General features: G+C 62.5%; 1 protein-coding gene across 1 annotated transcript; it reads left to right on the top strand.

Annotated features, from left to right (window-relative positions):
* The first annotated feature begins 1,234 nt into the window (after nucleotides 1-1,234).
* On the top strand, nucleotides 1,235-4,926 carry PHF24 (PHD finger protein 24). The gene is made up of 7 exons (XM_054186479.1): nucleotides 1,235-1,603; nucleotides 2,536-2,721; nucleotides 3,124-3,202; nucleotides 3,304-3,506; nucleotides 4,227-4,393; nucleotides 4,620-4,721; nucleotides 4,830-4,926. Exons 1-7 carry the CDS (start codon nucleotides 1,235-1,237, stop codon nucleotides 4,924-4,926), a joined length of 1,203 nt encoding a protein of 400 aa, XP_054042454.1.
* Nucleotides 4,927-16,037: the final 11,111 nt, after the last annotated feature.

The following is a 16,037-nucleotide window of genomic DNA, read 5'->3' as shown; positions in this document are numbered from 1 at the left end:
GGAGCCGGGCACGCGCGGGTGTGGGGCCGAGCGAAGGGACGCTCTGCTGGGCGCCGCTGATGTAGGGCAGCTGTAATTACCCTGCCCAGGCTCCCTGCCACAGCAGCGCCCGCAGCGCCGTGTCCTCCCGCAGCCGCCAGATCCCGGCGTTTGCACGCGTGCGGCTAATTATCCCCGCTACCTGGGGACTTCCCTGCCGAGGATGGCGGGGAGGGAGATGGCTGCTCCGATGTCCCCCCCAAGCTCGTACAGACAGCGAGTGCTGCCTGCTGGGCACCGGCTGGGAGCTCCTCTTGGCCACAGCATCTTCCATAGAGCCACCTAAGCTGGGCACAGGACCCTGCTGGGCCTGTACCCCACGCCGCTGGAGACCAAATCCTGCTTCTCCCCAGCTTCAGCCAACCTTCATTGAGACAGAGCCCAACCTGCTGCTGCCGCTGCTGTTGCCCTCCCCGTTTTACTCTAAGATGACCTTCCCTCGGTCCTGCACCTAAACCCCCGTCTTGGGACCCACACGCCCCAGACCCACTCACTGCTCCCCTCCCCTCCTGCACCCTCGCAGCCCGCCCCCCCCCCGCCCGGCTGTCCCAGCCTCACCGCGTGGCTCCTGGCAGGATGCAGGATGCCCAGCGATCGGGGCAGCAGCACACACACACACATGAGCGTGTGAGCATGAGAGAGATTGGGGGGGTGAGCTGAAATTTAGGGAAGGTGAGAGACCCAGCACCAGCTCCGCTATGCCTCAGCCCTGGGCAGAGCTGCTGGGATGACACCTTTCGCCCTTGGCTGGCCAAAGCAGCTTTCTCCACGGCAGAATGGGATGGACACAAGAGGCAGGGTTACAGCTGGTCCCAGTCCCTCTGGGATTTACTGGTCTGGTGTGGGAAGGGCTTGGATGTGTTTATTAAGCCAGAGCCTACAGAGCAAGAATGGGGGAGGCAAGATGCCCCCCAAACCCACTCCCTGCTTGCAGTCCTGCTCCCCCACCAACACTCAGACCCTCCATGGCCAGACCTCCACGTGGCTTCAGGTCCATCTCCCTGTGGCCACTACACATGACCCCAGGGCCCAATTGCCTAGGAGCCCCCATTTTTCCCTGCCCCAGGCTGCTCCCCATGAAGATGGGGGACAGCCACCCGCACATCTTTTGGGGCCAGGGACCAGCGCAGCAGTGGGAATCGTCATTGCCCCCCCGAGGACTTAGCACTGAGACCTTCCTCGCCCCTGCAGAGCCATGGGGGTGCTGATGTCCAGGCGTCAGACGGTGGAGAAGGTGCAGAAGGTCAGCTTGGCCGTGTCAGCCTTTAAGGACGGGCTGCGGGAGCAGCCATCGACACGGCGGCGGGCAGAGGCGGGGGGCACGCGCCGGGGGACGCTGGAGCAGGCGGTGCAGGAGGGAGAGGAGGAGGCGTCGGCAGGACCTTCCCAGCCGGAGGAGGGCAGCGCCAGCAAGGCAGCCTGGGAGCGGCTGCGGGATGGCCGGGGAGTGGAGCCGGAGGAGTTTGACCGAGCCAACAGGTTCACACCGCCCGCCTTCATCCGGCCCAAGCGTGAGCTGCACGATGACGAGCCCCCAGACATCAGCCTGGAGCAGCGGGAGCAGGTGAGCGGCTGGAGCACGGGGATGGGGATGGAGGGGTGGGGACGGGGCTGGAGATGTGTAGGGGAGAGCTCAGGGGATGTGCAAGCATTGCTGGCGCCCACCGGGCAGTGACAGCCTCCCCAGGCATGGCAAAGCCCCATGGAGGCGGCTCAATGGGGCCGGGGGCCAGGGGTCGGGCTGAGCAGCTGGAGATGCCAAGTGGGGAGGAGGGTGCGACTGGTCAGATGTGCCCTGGGAGGACCCCAGGGTGTCTTGGAGAGGACAGGTCACTGCTGGGCACAGAGAGCTCCAGCTTTGGGGGAGAGAGAAGGATCACCTGATATAAGTGCTTGTCAGCCTACAGGCAGACAGCCCACAACATGACCTGTCCATCCACACCTGTGACCCTTACAGCCCAGCCCACCCACAAACCAACAGCTTATCTGCCCATGCCTGCAATCCTACGGCCCACCCATCCTCACCCGTGACCCAACCCGTCCATCCACCCACCCCGACAAGCCTACAGACCACCCCACCCACAGCCTTACGCCTTATCCGTCCACGCCTACAACCAGCCAACCCACAGACCAGCACTTCCACCCACCCACACTACAACCCCAAAGACCAGCCAACCTACAACCCCATAGCACAGCCATCCACACCTACCACACTGCACCCCAGGGAACCCGCAACCCCACAGCCCCACAGCTGGACTCATACACCCTCCATTCCTCCCCACAAAGCCATCCACCCTCCTCTAACCCCACCAGCCATGCCCCCTGTGATCCCACCACCCACCTATTCCTTGTTCCAGGCCCATGCAATCCCACCCTCCCATCCCCTCTACCCCCCAACATCCATCCCCACCTGTGAAGCACCACCCTAACCCCCAACTTGAGAAGCCAGACCCCTGCCCGTGCTGCCCTTCTGAGCAGCTGCCTGTCTCTCCCCAGGTCCTCAACGATGAGATGTGCGAGATCTGCGAGGTGTGGACGGCTGAGAGCCTCTTTCCCTGCCGCGTCTGCAGCCGGGTGTACCACGACGGCTGCCTGCGCCGCATGGGCTACCTGCAGAATGACAGCGCCGTGGAGGTGACGGAGACGGCGCACACCGAGACAGGCTGGAGCTGCTACTACTGTGTGAGTACCTGGGGTGGGGGACACCAGGCTTCTGCTGGGCGGTGGGTGCTCCCTGGGGAGCCATGTCGCATGCAGACCTGAGCAGGGTCCCATGTTGCACCCTGATCCGTGGCAGTGGGGGACCTGCTGCTCCCCAGCTCCTGCCGCCCACCTTGGCCTGATGGGGAGCCACAGGAGGGGAGGGGACAGCGTCCCTTTGCCACCACCCCACTCCAGTAGCCAGACCCCCAGCACCTTGGCGGGGGATGTGACACCATGGTGGAGCTGAAATGGCATCCAAAGCTCAGGGATGACACACCACACCGTCCCTCTCCGTGTGCCCGCACCTGTGCCACAGCACGGACGGGTGCTCACGTCATCCCCTGCCTTTGCCCCATGGCTCCTCTCTGCCCCCCACCCCAGGACAACCTCAATCTCCTGCTGACGGAGGAAGAGATGTACAGCCTGATGGAGACCCTGCAGCACTGCAAGATCATTCCAGGTGCGGACACTCCCCGCGGCGGGTCACAGATGGTTGAGGGAGGCGGTTGGGGAGGTGGATCCCCTCTCCCCAGTTTCCACACAGCCAATGTGTCCCCGCAGAGACCTGCTTGACCCTGGACGACTTCCTGCATTACAAGCACCTGGTGCACAAGCAGCAGTTTGAGCGGCCCATGGCCGAGGTGCAGGAGGAGCAGGCAGCCCTGCAGTTCTCCGCCCTGGACCCCGACAAGAAGGGGCACATCGAGTGGCATGACTTCCTCTCCCACGAGTCCATCCAGCTGCTGCAGAAACTACGGCCGCAGGTACAGCTGCAGCACCCGGGGCTGGTTCACATGGCCACCACCCATGGCCACAGCACCTAAAGCCAGCTCCCACAGCTGGCACCCGACATGTCACCCAGGGCTGGCTCCCATGGCTGGCATCCATGGCTGTGGCACCCAGGGACAGCTTCCATGGCCAGCAACCACAGCCACAGCACCTGGGGCTGGCATCCACGGCCACCACCCATGGATGCAGCATCTGTTGTCAGCTCCCTCAGCCACAGCATCTGAGGCCGGCTCCCATGACTGGCACCCATGGCTGCAGTGCCCACAGCTAGCTACCACAGCCATGGCACCCATATGCACAGCACCCAGGGCCAGCTCCCATGACCAGCATTCACAGCCATGGCACCTGGGGCTGGCTTCCACGACCAGCACCCATGGCCACAGCGACCATAGTCAGCGACCACAGCCATTACCTATATCCATGGTGCCCAGGGCCAGACCCCACAGGCGGCACCCACAGCCAGAGACCCACAGCCATGGCACACAAGGCCAGCTCCCATGACCAGCAGCCATGGCCGTAGCACCTAAGGATGGCCGTTACGGCCAGCAGCCATGGCCACAGCACACAGAGCTGGCTTCTATGGCCAGCACCCATGGCCGTGGCAACCAAGCCAGGATTCCCCCAGTGGGCACGGGAGCGGGGGTGTATTCCCGTGGGGTGAGCGCTCTCTGCCCTTCCTCTCTCTGCCCCTCCAGAACGCCCTGCTGCGGTTGCTGACGGCCAAGGAGCGTGAGCGGGCACGGGCGGCCTTCCTGGCCCTGGACCAGGACAGTGATGGCTTCATCGGGGAGGGTGAGTGCCGCCGGGCCCGGCACACCTGGTTCCGCAAGCACCAAAAGGAGACGCCATCCTGCAATGTCAGGTACGGGGACACCCGCTCTGGGGCGGGGGGTGACATCCCTGCCACGGCTACCACCACCACCCCAGCACCCACCAAAGGCACTCGGCGTGCAAATGTTTGCCCCCCCTTCCCGCCACCTCCCCCTCTGTAGCCCCGCAGCCCTGCCCTGGTCCCCATTGCTGCTATTTGGGGTGCAAGGAGGGGTTGGACGAAGAAGGTGCACTCCTCCTTCTCCTCCTCCCCACAGCATCAGCCACGTAGGGCCCATGTCGGAGAGCAGCCCCGCCAGCAGCAGCAGTGGCAAGAGCCAGGAAAAGACCCCGCTGGCCATGGAGCAGGAGGAAACCAGGTGAGGCAGGGGGTGGTTGCGGGGGGGAGTACCCCCCCGATGTTGGAGGAGACATCGGGGGTGAGCAGCAGAGTCTTGGCGGCTGGTGAGCCCATGTTTGCCCTCCAGGACCATCGACTGGCCCGGCTTCCTGCGGGAGAACGTCGCCTACATCCTGGCCGCCCGCCCCAACAGCGCGGCCCTCCACCTGCAGCCCCCCGCCTAGCCCCCGGCACCGCCAGCTTGGGTGGTGAGGCCTCCCCCACCACCGGGACCCGCAGACCCCAACAGGGATGCCATGGGGTGTGGGGGGCCTGGAACCAGTTGCCCTGACTGTCCCCCAGCCCCACAGTATCCAGAGCCAGCCAGGACCCGTCCCCAGGGACCCCCAGTCAGAGTGGAGTTTGCCCCCAAGGAGAAGCGGGGCTTGCTCCGGTCCTGGAGCCGGGTCTGGGTGGTTGTTATGGGGTGAGAGAGGAGCCCGGGGCAGGCAATGGGGGCAGCCGTGGGCCCCCCAGCATCCCAACCATCCCCAGCATCCCAACCACCCCCAGCATCCCAAACACTACCTGCATCCCAACCACTACCTGCATCCCGAGCATCCCAGCGTCCCAACCACCCCCAGCATCCCAACCACTCCCAGCATCCCGAGCATCCCAGCATCTCAACCACTACCTGCATCCCAACCACCCCCGGCATCCCAATCAATCCAGCATCCCAACCACCCCCAGCATCCCAATCAATCCAGCATACCAACCACCCCCAGCATCCCAACCACCCCTGGCATCCCAACCACCCCCAGCATCCCAACCACCACGTACATCCCAGCCACTCACAGCATCCCAACCACCCCAGCATCCCAGCTACCCCCAGCATCCCAACAACCCCCAGCATCCCAACCAGTCCAGCATCCCAACCACCCCCAGCATCCTGCTGAGCCCCTGTGCACTGCCGGCAGCAGCACCTGGGGGGTCTGCAGCAAGCGCCGTCTCAGTTCATCAGCATGGTGAATCCTCGTGGGGAGGATGTGGCTGGCCCAAACTTAGCCTCTTCCACATCCCTGCCCAGCTCCAACAAGGGCCAGAGCCTGGTAGGTCCATCCTCACACCCACAGCTTGTGGCCATGTCTGGGAGAGCGTTGCCCAGCACAGCTCAACCCTACCCTGCTGGGACAAACCACTTAACCAAATCTCACCAACAGTGACAGTGTGGGAAGGAGCACTGGGAACAGAAAGCATAAGGGTGTGGGAGGGCAAGCTCGGATGCGCAGGAGTGCTGCCCTGCATCCCTTGTCCCCTTGTGTCCCCTTGGTCCCATGGGATGCTTCCCCCCTACACAGCATTCCAGTCCCACACCAGCCCTGTTCACTCCTGCTCGCTCCCCAGCACAGCAAGCAGGCATCCCCACCTCGCTGGGTGCACCAGTGCTCAGGGCAAGGAGGAAGAGGAGGCACACCCCAGAGCCCCCCAGGGTGCCAGCTGACGGATGAGGCACTCACTGGGCAGGCTTTATGTCCAGCAGCCCTAAGGTGGATGGATGCGCTGAGCCCGCTGGTGAAGGAGCAGGGACCCCTGGAAACCTCAACCCATGCATGCCAGTCGGGGGGATGTCCAGGTCCAAGAAAGCCCCAGCAGATGCCCCCTGCCCCTCTGACCCCCTCCCCGTGCTGCCATCAGCCTCTCCCCGCCTGGCATGCCCTGGCTCAGCCATGCACAGACTGGGGGCCTGCCTGCGGCAGCCCGGTTGCTCCTTCACCTCCACCCCCTGATGCGATGGGGGCACCATCCCGCTCAGCTTCCCTGCCCCAGATAGGGCACAGGTCCCTCCTCCAGGGACTCTCCCCGCTGCAAGTTTGGGAGGCATGCCCATGCCGTGACATCTTCCTCTACCGCCCTGGAGTGCTTGGCCAATGGGGATATTTCGGATGCCAGGTCCGATATGGGGCCAAAGCCATGGCCATGGCGGGGAGGCGGCTGTGGGTGCATGGGTCGCAACACCTGCTCTGTACTGAGAAGTGTCCATTAAACAGCTGTGTCCAACTAGCCTCCTGCCGGCACGCTTACGGGGCTTCAGGCTTCTCCCCAGGGATTTCTGGGGAACCCACAGCTGCCTGTTGTGCTCAACATCCTCCCCAGGCCTCAGGTACTTATCCCACCGGACAGGCTTGGCTTTGTGTCCCCGAAGTGCCCTGCAACAGTGACAGGGGTAAGCCAGGGGGTGCGCCCAGGACCCTGCAAACTCGGGATGCCCCACGTCTTACCAGGAGAATAGACAGTGGGGAGAGCGCCCAGCTGGCCCCACAACAGCCCTGGCCCCTGCAGCGGGAGGGATGCGCATCCACTGGGATGAGGGTGCCCCTTGCCTGCAAAGGCACTGGAGGCTGCGAACTGAGAACAGAGCACTGGGCACAGGGGAAGGTGGGATGCTGGGAACAGGCCGTTTGCAGCAGTGCCGGAAACTCCAAAATAACCCTGTGCAGACATCAAGGGTCCTCGGGAGGAGGTGTTTGGAGAGTGGCCCCCATGGCTGGAGGCTCCTCCAGTTCTATCCACATCCACAGAGCACCCAGGGAAAGCTGCATCTCTTGCTGGTGCCATGTAGTCTGTGGGAGCCACGGTGCCAGCAAAGGGGGGTCACCTACCTGGGGGGACTTTCCTTAAACAGTGCCTGCGCTGCAGCAGGGTGGGGAATGGGGCTCGAGAAGTGGATCTGGGGGGGAATTAGGAGGGGGACGCTGCCCTGGCAGCATCTGTAGGGTCTGCAAGGACACAGAGCTTGTCGCTAAAAGCTGGACTTGGATATTGCAGCCCCTTCCCAGGGCTGTGGTTCCCAAGTCAGAGGGGTTGCCATTGCATCCAGACCACAGCAGTGGTGTCCAGCTGGCTCCCTGGAGAAAATCCAGCCTGGAGAGCAGTGAGCATTTCAGGCCCTGGGAGCTAGACTAGCTGTAAAAGCTCTCAGGAAAGGAACTCACCGCCTCGAGGAAGAAGATGGGCACCCAGAGGGAGGAGGGGCTGGCAGTGGTTTGTGCCTGAAGCTGGGATGCCACGTGTGGGTGATGCCTTGTGCTCTGCCCGTGGAGGGAAGCCCCAGGGAAGCCCTCGCCTGGGGAGATGCTGTTAATTACTGAGTTATTGCTCCGGCTGCCAGAGCTGGAGAGCGAGCTGGGGCAGAGCACAGGTCTAGGGACCCTGGGGGTGAAGCACCTGCTACCAGCTCAGATCCCTCACTCTGAGCACTCCACAGGATCCAAGCTGTGAAGGCAGAACCCCACGGACCCCAATCCAGCCCCACTCTACACCCAGCCCTTCCCCTGGGAGCAAGGCACAGGCGGCTTTCGCAGCCCCATCCTCCCCTGCCACCCCCTGCAGCAGCCTGGCCACCCTTGCCAGGCCCCGCAGTCGGCTGGTGTCCCTGGGGAGCTGGCTAAGGACGGCCACAGGTGGCTGGGCTGGCCTGCGTCCCGCAGGGCTGTGCTGTCACCACTGCTGTGCCAGTGGCCTGGCATGCATGCTCTGCTGCAGCTGCAGGTCCCCAGCCAGCGGTCACTGAGCAGGGCAGAGCATGCCCCAGCCAGCTGTGCCTCTGCACAGGCAGCCTCGAGGTCTGGGCAGAAGTGGGAGGATGCAGTGGGGGAATGGACAAAGTGGTGCCGTGGCATCTCTTAGCTGTCAGCTGCTCCTCTGAGGCTGGTGACCACAGGGGCAATGCCACCCTGTCTTCACAAAGCCTCCACAGCCTGCAAACTGCTCTCCTAAATGCTGGTGCAAACCTACCCGTGCATGTTGGCGCAAACCTCCTCACCACCCGAATGCTGGTGCAAATCTCCCCTGAATGCTGGTGCAAACCTCTCCCGGAATGCCATTGAATGCTGGTGCAAACGTCCCAGTGAAAGTCCCAGAGGCCCCACACCAAAAGATGGGAATGCTCCTGTGGGATTTAAGGCTGGGGCAGGAATCGTCTGTCCAACTCACACCCTCCAAGGACGGACATCCCAGAGGTGGTAAATTCATGCTGTAGTGATGGCCACACAGCCCACGGCCCACCACCCCAGATCCATCACACACTGATCAGTGCCACGCAGTGGGTGCTGTGGTCCCCATGGGGCTGCTCCCCACGGAGAGGTTCCAAACCCAGAGCTCCATCCTACTGTCACCCAGCCTGGGGACGGGGACAGCGTCGCAGGGCCCTGGGGGGGCAGCTCCGACCGGCGCGTTAGGTTTCACAGCCGTCAGAGCACCGGCCACCCTTCACCCAGGTGGCCCTGCCGTCTGCAGGGAGCCTGGAGCACCTCCTGCTGCCCGTCAGGGTGTCCCCGCGGCCCCACGGGGACTGCGGGCGGGTAGCGGTGTCCCCGCTCTGCGGGGAGGGTGCTCCCTCTGCTGGGATGCAGGGCCACTGCAGAGGGCTGCCACCCACCCCAAAAAACGCTGCTTGCAGGGAAAGATGGATGCTTGGCTTTGCACCCCAGGGTGCGGGACAGCACCCTCCTCCAAGCCCCGGGGACCTCTGCGTGTCCCTGGGGGCTCCCCTGGGCTTGGCCACGTGCCATCAGGTCTGGTGCGTTCCAGAAGGGAGGTGACAGCGATGTGCGCCGCGCCAGAGCCAGTTGATCCTTGGGGGCATGTGTTGACATGGAAGGGAGGGCGGGCGGCGGGGGGGGGAACAGGGGTGACCTACTGGGCTGAGACGGTGTGACCATGAGCACCCACCCACTGCTGGGGCAAGACGTCAGAGCCCCATCCCATGACTAACACAGGATGAGCCAAGGACCACCAGCAGCAAAACGGGGCTCTCTAGGCAGTGACAATGACGGCAACAGCCACAGCTCCCGGACACACTGCCATCCTGGTGGCCTCAGCTGTCCTTCCCCTCCCAGGTCAGACCAGGAGTGACCATGTAGAGCGGGAACAAGTGTCTCCGTTTAGCAGCATCCTCCTCAAAGAACGCAAGCAGGGTGAGGAGGGGGGTTAAACCGAGGGGATTTGGAGTACAGAGCTGGGATGAGAAGATTCGACCACCCAGAAGTGACCCCCAACCCCCCAGCCAGGGTCCCTAGAGGGACAAGGGCCCTGTGGGGACACCTCTGGGCAGACTGGGGGGCAAGGGGACTGGGGAGGGGTGCAAGGAGCCATAAGAAGCGTGTGTCCCCACTCCAGCAGAGAGGTGGCCACAGGGTGTCACCCCTGCACCATGACATGAGCAGGCAGTGCCACATTTGGACATGCACACTGCACAGCCATCCCTGGATGCCACACCGGGGATGGGGACATGGGACCACATGGCCGACAATGGACAATAGCATGCCACTGGGCCATCCCAGTGGAGCGGATGGGCTGGCATCACCACACCAGCCATGCCTCCATCCTCATGCCCAGCCTGCCAGTCCCACAGCCACGGGAGCACGCAAGGAGGAGGGATACAGGACCCCACTTCAATCCCCAGATGGCATTTTGCAGGGTGGTTTGTCACCCCCTTCTCCTCCTGCCCCAAACCTGGTTCTGACCCCAGTCTCTGCCCCGTAACACCCTCCTCCTCCATGGTTACATGCCCATGGCAGGCGAGTGCTGGGCCACACACCCTGCGTGAGGAGCTGGGACCCAGCCTGGGTAGCCCCAAGCTCCTGCAGTCTGGGGTGGGCTCCATCCTCTGAAGCACCCAAAAGGCAGGAGACCCTGGGCCTTGGAAAAGAGGGACCAGCCCAGAGTTCCCTCAGATCTAGCACCCCTTACCCAAGAGATACATGGGGAGCCAGGGCCTCCTCCCCTCCGTGTCCCCTGGCAAGAGCCCTGGGCACCCCCTCCTCTGCACAGACCCATTGCACCCCCAAGGAGACACAGGGTCTGTCCACACCCAGCACTGCGACAGGGCTGGGAAGGATGCCCAAGAGATGGAAATGCAGCCAGCCACCAGCATGGTGAGAGGGGTGTAGGAACAGTGATGCCCACCAGCACTTGCTGGGACCAGTCACATGCTGCTTGGGCCCAGAGAGAAGCCCAGAGGGAGCCATATGGGACCAGAGAAGTGAAACGTTGTCCCCTCCCCTAGCACACTGCCAGGAGCAGCAGGACAAGCTGCCTCGACATGGCACGACCCGGCGGGCACTCCAGCATGGAGGTGGTGCACTCCTCTCCCAGGGGGATGCGTGTGCCCTGCGCACCCACAGCAGCCCATGCAGGGGGCCGTGTATGTCTTCCCGCCGGCACGCCGTGCCGTCAGCTCCCACCACCCCCACATCGCTGGCTCGGTGGCCCTGACACAGCACGGGGCTGCCAGACGCTGCCTTCTGTTCCTGGCGCGCTCACTCCTGCTTCCCTCCCCGCAGCACGGCCGTGTGCGGGGACACAGGGTGCCTGCGTGTGACAGGGGTGCAGGGGCGGCCCAGGGATGAGGTGGGGGGGGCACAGCATGGCACCGGGCACAGCGAGCATCTTGCTCCCCACAGCAGCTTTGCTGTGACTCATCCTGGCAACCCACGCAGCACCCAGGGAGGGTGTCCGGGTTCTCTCCTGCCTCCGTGCAAGGCCATACAGGAGCAACGCGTTAACACTACAAGTCCTGGGTGCCTCCCTCTGCACCTCCCAGCAGCTGGCCTCGCAGTGGGACCAGGAGGTGGCACCGGGGATGGTGGCCCCAGCCCTGGGCTCCCCGGTGCTCCCATGTCCTGCTGTTCCCCTCTCCACAACCACCTGCACCTTCCTGCCCCCTAAGAAGCCACGATCGAGCACCAGGGCTCACGTGGCAGGGGCTACCAGCAGCTGAATAAAGCAGGGAGAGAAATGGTTTGGGGCACGGTGAAGGGCAGGACCTGCCCTCCCATTTTGGCTGTGCAGATCCAAGCCCCATGGCTGGCGTTGGAGCAGATGCCAATGGTCCCTCCAGGTACCACGGTGGGCAGCTATACAGTGCCATGCATGTCCCTGTGTGCCCCAGCATCCCTTCTCCCACCACACACGTGCTGCACACCCCAGCATGCCCCCCCTCCTTCTGGGATGTGACCCTGGACCTGAAAGCCAGCACACACAGTCCCCTCTGCCCCCACACAGTCCTGTGTCCAGGCATCTGATGGGGACACCGATAACCAGGCATCAGTCCAGGACTACTCTGGGAGACCCACAGGGCCAAGGCGTACCCTGGTTGGCCAGCGAAGGAAGGCAGCCAGGATACCTGGAAAGCAGAGATTTGGAGCAGAGCCACCCCAGAAAGCCAGCACCACGCTTGGCACAGCCAGAGGCACCCAGCCCAAGGCCGGACAGGGACACAGAGCCCAGTCTAGGTCACCTGCCAACCCATCCGGCATCGATGGGGCTGCTGGCTCCCGGCGCGGGGGGTTAGGGGCTCCAGCAGCGACAATGGGGGTAGTAAAGGGGGAGGCACCTCATGTTCAGCATAGGGCACCCCACGACCCAGCAGCACAATGATCCGGGGGCTGGAGTGACTGATCCGCGAGGAGCCGCACGCAACTATATCTGTCTCGCTCGGCTGAGCGATGACTAAGGGAAGGACAGGAGAGCTGTCTGCACACCGCCAGGCAGAGGAGGAATTATTTAGGCTGGAGCGCGGGGGCGGAGAGAGGGGGGGCTGGAGGGAGATGGGTGGAGGGAAGGTGGAGGCTGGGTGGGATGCTCTGGCAGCCTTCCCCCTCTATGCTGGAGGACACCGGGTACCGGGCTGGTGAGAAAACAGCACAAGAGCTGGGGGACTGGGAGCCACCGTCTCACTTTTTGGGGAGAAAATACTTTCAGCCAAGGGGGTATCCTGTCCTGGCCCCAACCCCACAACCAGGTGCTGGCTCACAGAACTGCCATTAGCACTGCAGGACAGCCAGCATCCCCGACACATGGAAAAACACCCAGCAGCTGCCTGCACTGGGCAGGTCCCCAGGCACGCACAGCCCCATCCCTGCCCTCCCGCGACACGCCAGCAGAAAAGACAGCGGGCTATGTGCGGCAGCTATTTCTGCTGGTCTTGGGGCCACGCTGCTCCCACGCTGGGGCTAGCCCCATGCCTGTGGATGGGATGCATGATGCTGGGCTTGGCCAGCTGCTGTGGGACAGATGGGTGCTGGCCTTGCAAAAATTTGCATCGGTGCCCACAAGGTCAATTTTTAATAGCAGGGAAAGAAAGGTGGGAAAAAAAAAACACTGTGTGGCATCTCCCCTGAGCCCCAGCCTGACACAGCAGAACTCTCAAGTAAGCAGCCACCACCCAACAAAAATGAAAGGCAGGAGGAAGGTACGCTGAGATCCAGGGGCTCTTCTCCTAGGAAGGAAGAGATCCCACCACATAAGCCACTCCCACAGCTGACAGGTACCAAACCTAACTCCCGGCCTCTCGGCCATGCTTTAGGGGCTGATGGCAGGATGGAAAAGAGCAAGTCACTCACACAGAGCCGCAACTCCTGTGGGTACTTCAAGCTGGGCCACTCTGCCTTGTTGATCTGCAGGTTGCAATTTTTCTCCTTGCTCTGCAAAGATTTTTGCAGCATAACTGGGGCACAAACATCCCAACACAGCTGGCACACAGTCATGGGAGCCTGCAGCCCGCTCCACACACAGGGATCAGAGCCAAGGAACCTGCACACCCTTCGGACCTCCCAGCCCAGGAGGATGTTTGCAAGCGGAGCATCATTTCTAACCCAGAAAGCCCCCAAAACTTGCAGCCAATAGTGCCTCAAGGGTCCCGGGCTCACTTCAACAGTGCAGAACTGAAATGTGTGTGTTACAGTCAGAGAGTGAGGATGAGGCTGGCTATAAGCCCCGTCAGTTGAACATTCACAGGCCACGAGACCACAGTCTAGGATGGCACAGGAAATTCAGGAAGGGGCTATAACCCAGCATGATTTCATGCCCGTGCGTTCAACAGGGCTGGTCAAATAATCCTGTCTTCCTTATTTGATGACTTTATAAATCCAGTTGCTAAAACACCACTGCAGACATACCAGACTGCTGTCAGGTCATTCCTCCAGCGCCCTGAGTGTTGAGCAATGCCAAGGGAACACAGAGCAATGCTGGGTGAACACCAGGCAATGCCGGGCGAGCACTGCAAGGCCAGTGACCCACCAGGACCCAGCCCTGGAGACTGCCACCCATCACACCAGCTCCCATGGGCAGCCACACTTCTGTCACTGCCTGCTCCCCTCCAGCAGGTCCCTGAGCTGGCACTGAAGTGGGATTCAGAGGCCACAGCATCACCCCGGCTTCGTCTCCCATCTCCTCATCCTCAAAGCAACCTGACATCCTCTTCTGACACCCTCAGCGTAGCCTGGCAACAGCGGTACCGGCATGGAAACGGCTGTACTGGCATGGCAACGGCTGTACTGGCATGGCAACATGTCTGCAAGAAGAGAGACAAAAATGTCAGACAGACCCTGCCTTGCCCTGGATGTCCCTCTGCTTCCTGAAGCAGCAAAGCTGCCCCATCTCCCCCAGGAACATGCAACGGGCCGCAGCCTCATCCCTCCCTGCTGCCCAGCATTGCATGAGATGAGTTGCTGGGTCTCAGCCCGGCTCTCACAGGTCCTGCCACCCAGGGAGCTGTGCCTTGCATTCAGACGTCCCTCATGGGTCCCCTGCGCGAGGAGACCCCCCCCCACCTTACCCCTCCCAGAGCAAACACCTTGTTTGAGGGGCATACATTTGGGTGACATAGGAAAATGGTCTCTCCAGTTTGTGGCTGCCAACAGCTTTTTCCCCACTGCCAGCCCCTCTGCCTGCCTGCCCCTTGGGGTCAGCCCTTCCAGTGGTAGGGAGGAAAGGCACTGTCATCCCCAGGTAGGGGGGACATTAGGGCTGCCCTCCTCACTCCATTGCCGGGTGAGGATAATAATATCCCTGGCAGCAGGCAGGGAGGGTGGCCGGAGCATCCCTCTCTGCCGGGGAAGGAGATCCAGTGGGGGCATCGGAAGTTACACAACGCTGAGCCAAGCAGACAAGGCAGCGAGCACAGCGGGGGCGCTGGCCGGCCCCCAGAGTGAATTCCCTGACGTGGCAAACATCTCCCAAAGCCCCCTCGACACCCACCTGCACACGCAGGCAGGAGCCCACGCGCATACGCAGGCAGGAGCCCACGCGCCGGCGCACGCCTGCCTCTAAAGGAAAAGCCTCACCAGACCCAGCGCTGAAATAATGAATTGCCTCATTCATTCACCCTCTCCGGAAGCTCTGCCCGTACATGCAAACATACGCACAGGGAGGCATGTGCGGCAGACGGGCGCGCCCACCCCTACACCCCCACAAGGAATCCCCCTCCAGCCACCTCCTTCACGACCCGCTCCGAAATGCAAGCACAGTCCGCACCCGTGCACGTCCCTCCATGTGAACCCCAGCTCTGCAGGTGGGGAACCCTGTTTGCAGCAAATTTTGCATGCGACCCCTTTCATGCGTGATGGGGTGACCCACATTCCCTGGGGTGGGGGGAAGGCCCCCTGCCACTTTTTGGTCCCAAATCCAGAGATTCTCGCATTGCAGATGCCCCTTTAACACATACATAAAGCACTCCCAGCCACATTTGCCCCCATGTCACGAAGAAGAACCTTCTACAGGTGATGCTGCTGCAGCAAAAAACCCTCACTGTGGTCAGACAGGCCCCTCTGTCCCCAAAAGCTCGAGCAGGAGCTGGCAGGGGCTGCGCAGGGCACAGCACATGCATGGCATGAAAGACACGCGTGTGCATGGCATGCAATATGTGCATGCCGAATGCCATATCCACAAAGGATATGCACGGACAGAAGCCTCCATTTCTAAGCTGGAAGGTCTGGTGTGGGGTTGTCCCCTGGCAAACACTCCCCTGGGACACACAGCCTCGCAGCACATACGTGTGCAACCGTGGGTGGATCGACCACACGCGTGTGCACACACCTGACAGGTTCCGTGGCTCTGCAGACCCCTGTGGGGGGGTTCAGACCACACAGGGCATACACAGGCAGGGCCAGGCAGCAGTGGGGCACAGCCCTGCCTGCAGCCTGTCCGCTCCCCGGCGTGACCCCACTCTGCCGGCACGTCCTTATGCAACTTCAACCGAGTGTGGGACAATCCACCGCACTGAGCAGGGAGATGGAGCAGATTCAGCTCATTTCTTTTCCTGGAATAACTTCGGGTTTTTTTAAGCCCCGCGAGGTGCCGGAGAAAACATCCCATCTCCACCCCCAGCCCCCTCAGCTGGCAGCCTCCCAGCAGCACCAAGCCGCGGTGCAGCATCAGCAACCGGGACGGTGTGTGCGGCACCCATGAGCACAGCATGGTGTCCCAGCCAGGGCCCCTGTCCTGACCCCGTCCTGGCAGCCAGGGTGGTCAGCTGTTACCACACGTCCCTGGTCCTGTTCTCCCTCCCCTTGTA

The sequence above is a fragment of the Rissa tridactyla genome, chromosome Z, assembly GCF_028500815.1.
Source record: "Rissa tridactyla isolate bRisTri1 chromosome Z, bRisTri1.patW.cur.20221130, whole genome shotgun sequence".
Taxonomy (NCBI): Eukaryota; Metazoa; Chordata; class Aves; order Charadriiformes; family Laridae; genus Rissa; species Rissa tridactyla.
The sequence above is the reverse complement of the archived record's forward strand: the minus strand, read 5'-3'. Positions and strand labels throughout refer to the sequence as shown.

Excerpts from the sequence above, each read along its gene's own strand:
- PHF24 (XM_054186479.1), top strand. The coding sequence starts at position 1,235 with ATGGGGGTGCTGATGTCCAGGCGTCAGACGGTGGAGAAGGTGCAGAAG. Across the intron at positions 3,203-3,303 it reads GCACTGCAAGATCATTCCAG|AGACCTGCTTGACCCTGGAC; the intron begins GTGCGGACACTC and ends GTGTCCCCGCAG. Across the intron at positions 4,722-4,829 it reads ATGGAGCAGGAGGAAACCAG|GACCATCGACTGGCCCGGCT; the intron begins GTGAGGCAGGGG and ends TTTGCCCTCCAG.